This window comes from Pristiophorus japonicus, chromosome 2 (genome assembly GCF_044704955.1).
Source record: "Pristiophorus japonicus isolate sPriJap1 chromosome 2, sPriJap1.hap1, whole genome shotgun sequence".
Lineage (NCBI taxonomy): Eukaryota > Metazoa > Chordata > Chondrichthyes > Pristiophoridae > Pristiophorus > Pristiophorus japonicus.
The window spans coordinates 68377442-68392900 of record NC_091978.1 but is presented as its reverse complement, the minus strand read 5'-3'; the positions used below and the strand labels follow the sequence as shown (position 1 = coordinate 68392900).

General features: G+C 45.5%; 1 protein-coding gene across 4 annotated transcripts in view; it reads right to left on the bottom strand.

Moving 5' to 3' along the window:
* The window catches only part of LOC139239187 (mucosa-associated lymphoid tissue lymphoma translocation protein 1-like), a 237785-nt gene that overhangs the window by 157390 nt on the left and 64936 nt on the right, over positions 1–15459 (bottom strand). For 3 of the 4 annotated variants that reach the window (XM_070867826.1, XM_070867851.1, XM_070867835.1), the window contains one exon: positions 3992–4259. In XM_070867826.1, the coding sequence (XP_070723927.1) occupies positions 3992–4143 (152 nt within the window). In that variant the 5' untranslated portion in view covers positions 4144–4259. Of the gene's footprint in view, positions 1–3991; positions 4260–4355; positions 4625–15459 lie in introns of those variants that run through there. The other variant, XM_070867841.1, reaches the window with a different exon arrangement.

Sequence of the window (15459 nt, the reverse complement as noted above, 5' to 3'; positions counted from 1 at the left end):
TGCAATACACAAACATTGAGACAGGCAATTGGGTGGGTTCCAACCTACAGAGATTCTACAAAGGGGGAATTCCTAACAAAAAGAACAGTCGGATTAGGCTGCTATCAGCCCAAACTAACTTAGTTCGGGGCCCAGAAGAGGCAAGGGCCCAGAGGCAGCACGGGCCAGCCCACACTGCGATATGTGTGTACACTAGATCCGTGCAGTAGAGCTGGTCGTCTTGGGTAATCCTTGCCACTGGACCAAGACCTAGCTCTGTCAAGCCCGTGTGGTGGCTGGTGTGCAACAGCCGCCACACATGAAAAAAATCCATGCACAGGCATCTTCCACCTTTCAATATGTAGTTCGGGACCTGGAATATCAGGTCCTTCATTGAAACACCTGTGAACTCATCCCTTTTTCATGTGGAAGCAAGTCATCCTCGATACGAGGGACCGCCTAAGAAGAAGAAAAAGAGAAGAAACTAATGGGAAACCCAGGTAGCTGGGAGGAGAAATTACATCTTTCAGCATGTACTGTAGATCAGCATAATAGTGTTGGACTGAGCCATATGGACCATGAATAGCCCAGATTCCATTTCCAGTCTTTGCTAAGTTTTTCTTGCTGGTTAACCAATTGCCTGACATGAGCAGACACCCATCACCATGAAGAAAAATCTCCAAAGCAAACAGAGAAATTTATGCCTGTAGCGTTTCATTTTTCCCAATACGGAGTTCACACTTCCTCTCCACTGGTCCACATCCTGCTTATCTAAATCTTGAGAGTTTAGGAGCAGATTTGCAGAGCCATGACTTAGGGATCTCCAAGAATGTGCAGAGCGACTGCTGGAGCTTAACCAATCAAAACCACCCAGCTTCCCACTGCCCATCCAATTAGGACCATCCTACCCTTTAGAGCAGTTTTATCTGGAATCATGGGAAGAGTCAGAGTGTCAGTGTCAGGTCTGCAGTTCCATTAGAGACCAAGGTGGGCTACCACACACCTGTCTGGCTCAGGTATCAGAATACGAAATCTACCACAACAGATTTAATTGGTTCCAAGAAAGGCACATCATCTTATAGCCAACTTAACCCCACAGATGCCCCCTTATCTTACCCACCAAGAATAGTTGGTCATTAGACAAGCACATGTTTGAATCATCATTAGATGGACAGCAGATACCAGAAGTCTGTCACAAGTACCTTGGCGAGCAACACAACTCACCATGACATGTGTGCTTACATGATCACCAAAGCATGAACGCACACCACACCACTTCCCCTTTTGCTACAACTATTAACGTTTTACTGGAGTGGCTTTGGAGACAACACAAATAACCTCTAGGCTTACATAGGATATACAGTACAGAAACAGGCCATTTGGCCCAACCAGTCCATGCCAGCGTTTATGCTCCACCCAAACCTCCTCTTGTCTTTCCTTATCTAACTATCAGCATAACTCTCTGTTCCCTTCTCCCTCATATGCTTATCGAGCCTCCCCTTGAATGCATCTATACTATTCGTTTCAACCACTCCCTGTGGTAGCCAGTTCCACATTCTCACCACTCTCTGGGTAAAGAAGGTCCTTCTGAATTCCTTGATGACTATCTTGTATTGATGGCCTCTAGTTTTGCTCTTCCCCATAAGTGGAAATATCTACTCTGTATCTACTCGATCAAACCATTTCATAATTTTAAAGACCTCTATTAGGTCACCCCTCAGCCTTTATTTTTAAGAGCCTGTTCATCCTTTCCCGATAGATATACCCTCGCATTTCTGGTATCATTCTTGTAAATCTTTTTTGCAACCTCTTCAGTGCCTCTATCTCCTTTTTAATAACATGGCGAAAAGAACTGTACGAGTATTCCAACTGTGGTCTAACCAAAGTTCGATACAAGTTTACCATAACTTCTCTACTTTTCTATTCAATCCCTCTAGAAATAAATCCATGCTTGGTTTGCTTTATTATGGTTTTGTTAACCTGTTGTCACTACTTTCAGTGATTTGTGTGTTTGTACTCTGAGATCCCTTTGCTCTTCTACCCCACTTAGATTCATATGTTCCAAGTAATACGTGGCATCCCTATTTTTCTTACCAAAATGTAATACCTCACATTTATTTGCCAATTACATGCCCATTCTTTAAGTTTATTAATGTCTTGTAATTTGTTGCAGTCCTCCTCAATCTTGACTATCCCCTTCTCCCCCAATTTAGTATCAACTGCAAATTTAGAAATTGTGTTTTTGATTCCAAAGTCTAAATCGTTAATGTAAATTGTGAACTGCAGTGGTCTCAGCACTGATCCTTTTGCCATGCCACAACCCACCTTCTGCCACTGTGAATAGCTACTCTTTACTCCCACTCTCTGCTTTCTGTCTTGAAGCCAGCTAGCGATCCATTCTGCAACTCGTCCCCTGACTCCACATTCTCTGACCTTATTCATTAGTCTATTATGAGGTACCTTATCAAATGTCTTTTGAAAATCCAGATCAATTGCATCTACTGCATTACCATTGTCTACTCTCTCTGTTACCTCTTCAAAAATTCAATAAGGTTGGTCAAGGAAGATTTTCCCTTTTGAAATCCATGCTGACTAATAATTATTATACTTTTCATTTCTAGATGTTCTTCTATTCTCTCTTTTAGTAGGAATTCCCTTATTTTTCCTACCACTGATGTTAAGCTGACTGGTCTTTAATTCCCTGGACATGTTCTATCTCCCTTCTTAAATATAGGTATTACATTGGCTATCCGTCAGTGGCACTACACCTTTTTTCGAACGAATGATTAAATATGTGAGGTAATGCCTCTGCTATCTCGTCCCTAGATTCTTTTAAAATGTGTGGATTCAATTCAGGGTTTTTTTTTCATCCTTTTTGAGTTTGATTAGTTTATTTAATATACAGTAAACTCTCGTTTACCTGGATTGTTTGGGGATTCGGCAACTCTGGGTAAACGAATTTTCTGTAGGGAGAGTTTACATATATCACAAAAATAATTAAGAGAAAAAACAATCACGTTTACCTTAGGACGGCATTACTTACCTCTCTGCAGTCGATATAGATTGGACCACCCGTATTTACAGGCGGTCACTGCGGGGCGTACGGGTCGGGCGGGACTCAAAAAGCGGGCCGGTGTGGCAACCAGGGACATTGCACACTGGTGCAGCTGTTCCGGGTGGTACTGTTCAGCGTCACCGCAAAACCGGCCCCCGGAGACCCCCGCGGGGCACTGGAGGCTGACCGCCTGCCAAGGAGACCTCACCGCCGTCATTGCTGCCCCTCCAGGACAGAAAATGGAACATGAAAGACGGAAGATCGCCCCATGGAGTGCTGGGTGGCTAATCATGATTCATTAAGAATGTAAGTACAATGTATAGTTTGCACAGCTTAAAGCAAGTAATAATGTTCATTGCTGCTTGTATTTGTTATGTAGCCAGTGATCATCCCATTTTCTTTAGTTGCCGAATCTCGCAATATTTTAAATTCCATTACGGTGGGTTTTCCGTTACATTCGTATCTGGGTAAACCAGAGTTTACTGTATCCCTTTTTTAATTTAAAATGCACATCTCATTACTCAGATCATCCAATGTCATGCCCCTACATGCTTTCTGTCTTGAAGCCAACTAGTTATTTATTCTGCTACTTGTTCCCTGACTCCACATTCATTCGTCTATTATGTGGTGCCTTATAGGCCGGGTGGGGGAAAATCACTCAGGGTTCTTGCTCCTGGTCACTATCCATTAACACCTTCTGTAAATTGCACTTATGAAGTCAGAAAGAGGCTGTGATGCCCATCGCAGTTGATTCGCCTTGGAGCACTCACGTTCATGCACTAAGTAATGGCTGCTTGGGTAAGACATCAGAGGAGTGTCCATGAAATTGTACCCCAATATGAGTCAACTTCAGTGGAAGAGCAAATAAAAGGGGCCAATTTAAAAAAAAATATTCTTGTGGGAAGTTAGTAGATTATAAAACAAAGTCCAATACTTTTTTTTTTAAAAACACCGTACCTGAATCTGAAACGCTTGTCAGCTCCCACGATTTCCGCCAGTTTCCTCCATCCGCAGTTGTCGGTCTTGTCCAGCAGATCACTTATTTTGTTGAGCGTGGGCTCCTTCAGGCTGTTGATGTTTAACGGCGTGAGCTGCATGCACTCTGCCATTGCAGCAAGTCAGTGCAGCGCACCTTGCTTCCAGCTCTGGCAGCGTTGCTGTCGCTGAATGCCCAGAGTACCAGCAGCCGCCTGCACCCACCGCCCGGCCAGGAGAGAGGCAACTCCTCGAAAGTAAAAAAAAAAGGTCCAGTCAGCTTTCAAAAGATCACCTCGATCGAACGCCTTCCCAAACACACAAAAAAATAAAGTGCAACACTTACTGGAGATGCAGATTTCAAACTGCTAATTCCAGAAGAATTTCAAAAAGTTGTATAAAGTTATTCTAAATATAAATTCAGCAAGTGCCGTAGCCCTTATCTCACTCGTGATCTTGCTGCTGTACTTAAACAGTCAGCTCCCAGTAATAATAGGGAAAGATCTCGTTTCTGTTTGATAACTGCCCTCTTTCAGCTTAACCATAAAGTGACGCATACTAAAAGACGTTCTGTGAAAGTACCTACTACTGGTGATCTACACACAGGTAGGTACTTCCTGGTGCTTCGGTAATACAATACTGAATCAGGAAGTATTGGCACACTCCATTAAACTCGATGCAAAGACCTCTGGGAATTGCAGTTCTTCATGTGAAATTGACTTCATTAACAACAACCTATTTAAAGGCACTTCACAGGAGTGTTATAAAACAAAAATTTGAGACCGCCACAAAAGAAGAAATTAGGGCAGATGATCAAAATTTTGGTCAAAGAAGTAGGTTTTAAGGAGCGTCTTAAAGAAGAAAGAGAGGTAGAGAGGCGAGGAGGTTTCGGGAGGGAGTTCCAGTATTTGGGGCCCAGGCAGCTGAAGGCACCGCCATCAATGGTTGAGTGATTATAATCAAGGATGCTCAAGAGGCCAGAATTAGAGGAATGCAGAAATCTCAGGGTCGTGGGGTTGGAGGAGACGACAGAGATAGGGAGGGGCAACGCCATGGAGCAATTTGAAAACAAGGATGAGAATTTTGAAATCGAGGTGTTGCTTAACTGGGAGCCAATGTAGATCAGCGAGCACAGGGGTAATGGGTGAACAGGACTTGGTGCGAGTTAGGACACGGGCAGCCGAGTTGTGCGGAAATCCAGAAGCTGTGGAACTTCTCAGACATGGCAACCAATTGAAATCACACTGAAGGACGAAACCTTCCTCTATTATGCTGGAATATCGCTGTTAACCGCCAAACCTCCGCCCCCCCTCCTGAAAAAGTTCAACCTTGTAGAAAGAGGTATAACTGGGTTTTTAATGGCATATTGTCTGCTGAATAACTATTCTTGCCCTGAAATGCTAATTTTATATTTGTGGAACGTCAAGTTTTCTATTAATTTGATTTAACTATGACATGGTTTTGAAATAGTAATTTTTTTTAAAGTTTGTTTATGATATTTTAGCTTCTCCTTGAGACAATCACTATCACTAGGAAGGTAGTGCTGGACAGGCTAATGGGACTCAAGGTAGACAAGTCCCCTGGTCCTGATGAAATACATCCCAGGGTATTAAAAGAGATGGCAGAAGTTATAGCAGATGCATTCGTTATAATCTACCAAAATTCTCTGGACTCTGAGGAGGTACCAGCAGATTGAAAAGCAGCTAATGTAACGCCGCTGTTTTAAAAAGGGGGTAGACAAAAGGCAGGTAACTATAGGCCGGTTAGTTTAACATCTGTAGTGGGGAAAATGCTTGAAGCTATCATTAAGGAAGAAATAGCGGGACATCTAGATAGGAACAGTGCAATCAAGCAGACGCAACATGGATTCATGAAGGGGAAATCATGTTTAACTAAGTTACTGGAATTCTTTGAAGATATAACGAGCATGGTGGATAGAGGTGTACCGATGGATGTGGTGTATTTAGATTTCCAAAAGGCATTCGATAAGGTGCCACACAAAAGGTTACTGCAGAAGATAAAGGTACGTGGAGTCAGAGGAAATGTATTAGCATGGATAGAGAATTGGCTGGCTAACAGAAAGCAGAGAGTCGGGATAAATGGGTCCTTTTCGGGTTGGAAATCGGTGGTTAGAGGTGTGCCGCAGGGATCGGTGCTGGGACCACAACTGTTTACAATATACACAGATGACCTGGAAGAGGGGACAGAGTGTAGTGTAACAAAATTTGCAGATGACACAAAGATTAGTGAGAAAGTGGGTTGTGTAGAGGACACAGAGAGGCTGCAAAGAGATTTAGATAGGTTAAGCGAATGGGCTAAGGTTTGGCAGATGGAATACAATGTTGGAAAATGTGAGGTCATCCACCTTGGAAAAAAAAAACAGTAAAAGGGAATATTATTTGAATGGGGAGAAATTACAACATGCTGCAGTGCAGAGGGACCTGGGGGTCCTTGTGCATGAATCCCAAAAAGTTAGTTTGCAGGTGCAGCAGGTAATCAGGAAGGTGAATGGAATGTTGGCCTTCATTGCGAGAGGGATGGAGTACAAAAGCAGGGAGGTCCTGCTGCAACTGTACAGGGTATTGGTGAGGCCGCACCTGGAGTACTGCGTGCAGTTTTGGTCACCTTACTAGCCTTGGAGGGGGTACAGAGACGATTCACTAGGCTGATTCCAGAGATGAGGGGGCTACCTTATGATGATAGATTGAATAGACTGGGTCTTTACTCGTTGGAGTTCAGAAGGATGAGGGGTGATCTTATAGAAACATTTAAAATAATGAAAGGGATAGACAAGATGGAGGCAGAGAGGTTGTTTCCACTGGTTGGGGAGACTAGAACTAGGGGGCACAGCCTCAAAATACGGGGGAGTCAATTTAAAACCGAGTTGAGAAGGACTTTCTTCTCCCAGAGGGTTGTGAATCTGTGGAATTCTCTGCCCAAGGAAGCAGCCGCATAAGTAGAAATTAGCACAGGTGACAAAGCGGAATGTTTTAAGGAGCGTCTTGAAGGAGGAAAGAGAGGTAGAGAGGTGAAGAAGTTCAGGCAGGGAGTTCCAGAACTTGGGGCCTAGGCAACAGAAGGCACGGCCACCAATAGTTGAACGATTATAATCAGGGATGCTCAGAAGGGCAGAATTAGAGGAGTGCAGACATCTCGGAGGGTTGTAGGGCTGGAGGAGATTGCAGAGATAGGGAGGGGCAAGGCCAAGGAGTGATTTGAAAATAAGGATGAGAATTTTGAAATCGAGGCGTTGCTTAACAGGAAGCCAATGTAGGCCAGCGAGCACAGGGATGATGGGTGAGCAGAACTTGGTGCGAGTGAAGACACAGGTAGCCGAGATTTGGATCACCTCTAGTTTCTGTAGGGTAGAATGTGGGAGGCCAGCCAGGAGTACATTGGAATAGAGGTAACAAAGGCACGGATGAGGGCTTCAGCAACAGATGAGCTGAGGCAATGGCGGAGATGGGCGGTTATGAAGGTGGAAATAGGTGGTGTTAGTTATGCTGCGGATATGTGGTCGCAAACTCATTTCAGGGTCAAATATGACACCAAGGTTGCAAGCAGTCTGATTCAGCCTGTGACAGGAGTTGCGGAGAGGGATGGAGTCAGTGGCTAGGGAATGGAGTTTGTGGTGGGGACTGGAAACAATGGCTTCGGTCTTCCCAATATTCAATAGGAGAAAATTTCTGCTCATCCAAAACTGGATGTCGGACAAGCAGTCTGATAATTTAGAGACCGTGGAGAGGTGGAGAGAAGTGGTGGTGAGGTAGAGCTGGGTGTCGTCAGTGTACAAGGGGCAATATGTAGATGAGAAATAGGACAGGGCCATGGATAGATCCTTGGGGGACACCAGAGGTAATGATGCAGGAGTGGGAAAAGAAGCCACTGTAGGTGACTCTCTGGCTACGATTAGATAGATAAGAATGGAACCACGCGAGTGCAGTCCCACCCAGCTGGATGACAGTGAACAAGCATTGGCGAAGGATAGAGTGGTCAACCATGTCAAAGGCTGCAGACAAGTCGAGAAGGACGAGGAGGATAGTTTGCTTTTGTCACAATCAAAAGGGATGTCATTTGTGACTTTGATGAGAGCTGTTTTGGTACTGTGGCAGGCGCGGAAACTGGATTGAAGGGATTCAAACATGGAATTGCGAGAAAGATGGGCTCGGATTTGGGAGGCGACAACATGTTCAAGGATTTTGGAGAGGAAAGGGAGGTTGGAGATGGGTGGTAGTTTGCAAGGACGGAGAGATCGAGGTTTTTTTTTGAGAGGGGTGATGACGGCAGATTTGAGGGACCACTCACCAGCTGCTGCTGCTGGAAACGATACCGAGCATGCACTGCCGCAGAAAAGTTAAAGGGACTGCGCTGAAAATAAAATGAGAAGGAACATTGGTCACAGTATGTACAAACCGAGGTCAGGTTTAATCTGATTGATTAGTTTGTACTGAAAAGGTATAAATATAAAAATCAGAGCTGCCCGTATGCATAGTATTGACTCTTGAATGAAGTGCGATCCGTAGCCATATTTCACTATCAGTTGCAATCCATGATTTGTGCATGAGCTCAACAAATATTAATATAAAAATATCAGTCAGAAGAAAATCAGTATAGAAGCAAAATACCGCAGAGGCTGTAAATCTGCAATAAAAACATAAAATGCCAGAACCACTTAGCAGGTCAGGCACCTTCAGTAGATCGAGAAACAGACTTAATGTTTCAGGTCAATGACCTTTCATGAGAACAGGAAGATGTTAGGGATAAACATCTTTGAAGTAAATGCAGAGGCAGAGAAAAGTGGCAGGGAAAGAACAAAAGGGAAGGTCTGTGATAGGGTGGAGGGTAGGAGTGATTAAATGGTGATGACGGTGCAAGGCAAAATGAAGTGAGAATGGGGCAAGTATAGAAACAATAGATGGGTCAGAGGAAGTATAAATGGTTACAGCTGACTTGCAGAGGAGCAGGTAAGTATTTATTTATATATATATATATATGATATAGTAAATAAGAGCCCCAATATAGATCCCGTGGGACACCAGTCCCCACACCTTTCTAGTCTAAAACTTCATTTTACTCCAATGCATTGCTTTCAACCCTCCAAAAATATGTGGACGCTTTCAACTTAATTCCATGTGACACTATTTTTGCCATAAATCTATTGTCTGGTACTTGCAGGAATCGGCGGGCGACGAGGACCCAGGGAAGGTTAAGCACGGGCAAACAGCGAGGCCGGGACCCAGGGAAGGTTGAGCACAGACCAGCAGCGAGGTCAGGAGCCAGGGAAGGTACAGCATGGATCAGCAGCAAAGTGGAGAGACCAAGGCCAACAGCGAGATTGGGAGGTCGAGGCAAGCAGCGAGGTCGAGACCCAGGGAAGGGATAGCACGGACCAGCAGGGAGGTTGGGACACGAGACCAGAATACGCATAGTCACTAGTAAATAACCAACGACCAAAGCGTGAGCAGCTGGAGAGAGTGCGGAAAAGCACAGAAGAGCAGCGGGTTGGAGCTGGAGCCGGGGGGGCCTGGGGTACAGTGTCAGTACTTTATGCTCCAAGATTAATGTGCTTACCTACACTGCGATCTCTGAAAACCAGGGAGAGAGGACTTGAGGGAATTAGTCGGAACGTGTGTGTGTGGTGTGTGTGTGTGTGTTTGCTAGGCCCATGCAGAAGAGTCTGGTCTCCAATCATCTTGGATCCCCTTGCCATTGGACCAAGACCTTGCTCTGTCAAGTTCGTGTGGTAGCTGATGAGCAACGGCCACCCCACGTTAAACGAATTCTCGCATAGGCATCTTCTACCCTTTAAAATGAAGTTCGGGACTTGGAACATCAGGACCCTCATGGGCATCCCCAACAGCGACAGACCGGAACTTCGTACCGCTCTCATTGCCCAGAACCCCAGATGCTTCAACATAGACATCACCACCTTGAGTGAGACACAGCGGGCAGGAGAAGGTCAGCTTCGGAGTCATGTGATCTCCTGGGAGAGGCAAAAACCAGATAAAAACCCAGACCAAGGTGGTGGATACAATTTCTTCTGTAAAAGCAAACCAGAAGAAGAACGCTGTCTCCATGGAGTTGGCTTCGCCATCAAAAATGAGCTTATTTGGCTTCTTAGAGATTCCCCCTACGGGATAAGTGAACACCTCATGACCCATTAACCTGGAACCAGTATGCTACAATCGTCAGTGCATACGCCCCAACTCTGGAAGCAACGGATGAGGCCAAAGAGGAATTCTACTCCAGCCTTAATCAATCCCTGTCCTGAGTTCAAACGGGCAAAAAATTGATTCTCCTTGGTGACTTTAATGCCATAGTTGGAAAGAACACAAACCTCTGGAGAGGGGTGATTGGCAGGGAAGGGGTAGGGAAAACCAATTCCAATCGTATCCTCCTCCTGACGAAATGCACAGAACATGGTCTTGTCATAACCAACACCTTGTTTCGTCAGAAAGACAAATACAAGACCCCCTAGCATCACCCTTGCTCCAGGCACTGGCATCTGCTCGACGACATCATCGTCCAAGCAAGGGACCGCAAGGACAGTCGCATCACTCTTCCCATGATAGGAGCTGATGATCGCTGGACTGACCGCCTCTGTTATAGAAACATAGAAACATAAGATATTTACAGCGCAGAAGGAGGCTATTTCGGTCCATCGTGTCCGCGCTGGCCGAAAGAGAGCCGCACGGCCCCCAGTCAGCAGCCCTGAAGGTTACATATAAACTTATGAACAATGAACAATGGCAGAAAGGTAAAGAGCACCCAGCTCAACCAGTCTGCCCCTCACAACTGCGATACCCCTTACACTGAAACATTCTACACTCCACCCCAACCGGAGTCATGTGATCTCCTGGGAGAGGCAAAAATAGGATAAAAGCCCAGGCCAATTTGGGGGGGAAAAATCTGGAAAATTCCTCTCCTACCCATCCAGGCGATCAAAACTAGTCCAGATCATCACCCTGGCCGTATTCGATTCCCTGCAGTACTTACTATCATATCTACACCGGCCAACAAGAGGTTATCCAGTCTAATCCCAATTACCAGCTCTAGGTCCGTAACCATCCAACCATCTTTTAAATGTGGTGAGGGTTTCTGCATCCACCACTCTTCCAGGCAGTGAGTTCCAGACCCCCACAATCCTCTGTGTGAAGAAGCCCCCCTCAAATCCCCTCTGAACCTTCCACCAATCACCTTAAAACTATATCCCCTTGTAATAGACCCCTCCACCAATGGAAATAGGCCCTTGCTATCCACTATATCCAGGCCCCTCAATATTTTGTACAACTCAATAAGGTCTCCTCTCAACCTCCTCTGTTCCAATGAGAACAAACCTAGCCTATCCAATCTGTCCTCATAACTAAGATTCTCCATTCCAGGCAGCATCCTAGTAAATCTCCTCTGCACCCTCTCTAGTGCAATCACATCCTTCCTATAATACGGCAACCAGAACTGCATGCAGTACTCCCGCTTTGACCGAACCAGAGTATTATACAATTTAAGCATAATCTCCCTGCTCTTATATTCTATGTCTTGGCCAATAAAGGCAAGCATTCCGTATGCCTTCTTGACCAGCTTATCCACCTGGCCTGCTACTTTCAGGGATCTGTGGACAAGCACTCCAAGGTCCCTTTGTTCATCTACACTATTAAGTGGCCTATCGCTTAATGTGTATACCCTTTCCTTATTAGCCTTCCAAAGTGCATTACCTCACACTTCTCCATATTAAATTCCATTTACCTCTGCTCTGCCCATCTGACCAGTAGATTGATAGTCTCCTGCAGCCCATGACTTTCCTCTTCATTATCAACTACACAACCAATTTTAGTGTCATCTGCAAACTTTTTAATCATACTCCCTATATGCAAATCTAAATTGTTGATATATACCACAAAAAGCAAGGAACCCAGTACTGAGCCCTGTGGAACCCCACTGGAAACATCCTTCCAGTCACAAAAACATCCATCAACCATTACCCGTTGCTTCCTACCTCTAAGCCAATTTTGGATCCAACTTGCCACCTTGTTCTGGATCCCATGGGCTTTAACCTTCATGACCAGTCCACCATGTGAGACCTTATCAAAAGCTTTGCTAAAGTCCATATACACTACCATCTCCATCAACGTAGCCTCAAAGTGGCGGGGGCAACAGAAATGCTGCCGCAAAGAAAAATCAACTTTGAAGCACTCAAAGACCCTGCCGAGAAAGCCCTTTTCAGCCAACGCCTCATAGCCAACCTGGCGACTTCCAATGAACTGGAGCCAGAGAGTGTCCATCGTGCCTGGTCTGCCCTCAAGTCTACCGTAATTAGAACCTATGAAGAGACTCTTGGTAACTCTACCAGAAAACATCAAGACTGGTTCATGAGAACAACCAGGAGATCCAGGAGCTAATAAACCTCAAACGCAAGGCATTTTTGAATTGGAAACAACATCACAGCTCAAGTGAAAGAAAGCAGATCTACAGACAACTAAAGGTCCAACAAAAAACTCAGGACCTAAAAAACAGATGGTGGATAGAAAAAGCGCAGAAGATCCAGCAACTAGCCAACAATCACGACGTGCGTGGATTTTTTAGCACAGTCAAAACCATCTACGGCCCAAGCGCTCAAGGTCCTATTCCACTGTGGGCGAAGAATGGAGAGGTGCTCATCAAGGAGAAAGAGCCAGTCAGTGCCCAGTAGAAGGAGCACTTTGAGGATCTCCTCAACCAAGACTCTGTCTTTGACGTGAGTGTCCTTGACTCCATCCCACAGCATGTTACCCGTCACCACCTCATCACAATCCCAGCGTGGCATGAGGCTGAAAAGACCATCCGACAACTGAAAAATAACAAGGCCTCAGGAGTAGATGGAATCCCCGCCGAAGTACTAAAGAATGGCGCAGAAGTACTCTTAGCGTGAATCCATGACCTCATCTCTGATCTGGAAGGACGAGAGCATGTCAGAGAGGCTGCAATCGTGACCATCTATAAGAAAGGTGAAAAATTCCGACTAAGGTAATTACAGAAGAGGTTCCCTGCTGTCTGCTGCAGGAAAATCTTCGCAAGAATCCTCCTCAATCGTCTCCTCCCAGTGGCTGAAGAGCTCCTCCCAGAGTCGCAATGCGGATTCCGCCCACTAAGGGGCACAATGGACATGATCTTCACTGCGCGACAATTTCAAGAAAAATCCACGGAGCAGTATCAACCTCTGTACATGGCCTTCTTTGACCTCACAAAGGCCTTCAATTCTGTCAACTATGAGGGCTTATGGAGTATTCTTCTCTAAATTGGCTATCCTTAAAAATTTGTCACCATTCTCCGCCTGCTTCACAATGACATGCAAGCTGTGATTCTTACCAATGGATCCACCAGAGACCCAATACAAGTGCAGACCCGGGTCAAGCATGGCTGTGTCATTGCAATAGTGCTCTTTTCAATCTTCCTCGCTACAATGCTACATCTCACCTTTAACAAGCTCCCCACTGGAGCAGAGTTAATTTACAGGACAAACGGGAAATTGTTCAACCTCCGATGCCTTCAGTCCAGACCCAAAGTTGTTCCAAACTCTGTTATTGAATTACAATATGCAGATGATGCTTGCGTTTGTGCACACTCGGAGGCCGAATTCCAAACCATCACTGACATCTTCACTGAAGCATATGAAAGTCTGTGCCTTACATTAAACATCAGTAAGACAAAATTTCTCTACCAACCTGCCCCCACCACACAGTACTGCTCCCCGATTATCAAGATCCATGCGAGACCTTGGACAATGTGGACCACTTCCCATACCTTAGGAGCTTACTATCAGCAAGGGCAAACATCGATGACGAAGTCCAGCACTGCCTTCAGTGTGCCAGTGCAGCCTTCGGCCACCTGAGGAAAAGAGTGTTTGAAGACCAGGATCTCAAACTCGCCACCAAGCTCATGGTCTACATGGACATGTATATGGTCCATGTCTCTGAAGCATATAGGAGATATCCACCCTCCGATATGCTTCAAAGACATGGACTATATACAATAGCCGCCTCAAAGCACTGGAGAAGTACCACCAAAGCTGTCTCCCCAAAATCTTGCAAATTCATTGACAACATCCCCAGCATCAAGGCATTGACCATGCTCGATCAGCTCCGATGGAGGGGCCACATTGTGCGTATGCCCGATACTACACTCCCGAAACAAGCACTATACTCGGAGCTACATCACGGGAGGCGAGCCCCAGGAGGGCAGAGAAAATACTTCAAGGACATCCTCAAAGCCTCCTTGAAAAAATGTAACATCCCCACCGACTCTTGGGAAACCCTGGCCCAAGACCGCCCAAAGTGGAGGAGGAGCTCCCAAGAAGGCGCCAAACACTTTGAGTCTCTTCGCCGGGAGCACGCGATAGCCAAGTACAAACAGCGGAAGGAGCATACAACAAATCAAGCACCTCACCCATCCATCCCTCCAACCACCATCTGCCCCACCTGTGACAGAGACTGTAGATCCCGCATTGGTCTCATCAGTCACCTCAGAACTCATTTTAGTGTGGAAGCAAATCATCCTCGACTCCAGGGGATTGTCTAAGAAGAAGTAGAAAGTACTTGTATAGGAACAGGAGTAGATCACTCAGCCCCTTGAGCTAGTTCCATCATTCAGTTAGATCATGGCTAACCTGTACTCTAAATCCCATAACTCACCTTTGTTCCGTATCCCTTGATACTCTTATGCAACAAAGATCTATTGATCTCATGCTTGAAAATTTCAATTAACCAACATTGACAGCCATTTGGGAGATACATTTTCAGATTTCCACTACGCTTTGTGTGAAAAAATGTTTCCTGATTTTACACAGTTAATCAGACCATCCTCCTCCAACTCCTCATCACTGTCGTCCAGCTGGGTAGGACTGCACTCACCTGGTTCCACTCTTATATATCTAATTGTAGCCAGAAAATCACCTGCTTCTCCTCCCACTCCCGTACTGTTACCTCTGGTGTTCCCCAAGGATCTATCCTTGGCCCCCTCCTGTTTCTTATCTACATGCTGCCTCTCAGCGACATCATCCTAAAACACAGCATCAGTTTCCACTTGTATGTTGATGAAAACCAGCTCTACCTCACCACCACCTTTTGACCCCTCTACTGTATGTGAATTGTCAAACTGCTTGTCCAACATCCAGTACTGGATGAGCAGAAATGAACTCCAATGAAATATTGGGAAGACCAAAGCCATTGTCTTCGGTCCCTGCCATAAACACCATTCTCTTGCCACCGACTCATCCCTCTCCCTGTTAACTGCCTGAGGCTGAACCAGACTGTTTGCAACCTTGGTATCATATTTGACCTCGAGATGGGCATCTGACACATATTCGTGCCATCACTAAGACTGCCTATTTTTCACTTCTGGAACATCGCCCAACTCCATCCCTACCTCAGCTGATCTGCTGCTGAAACCCTCATCCATGCCTTTGTTGCCTCTAGACT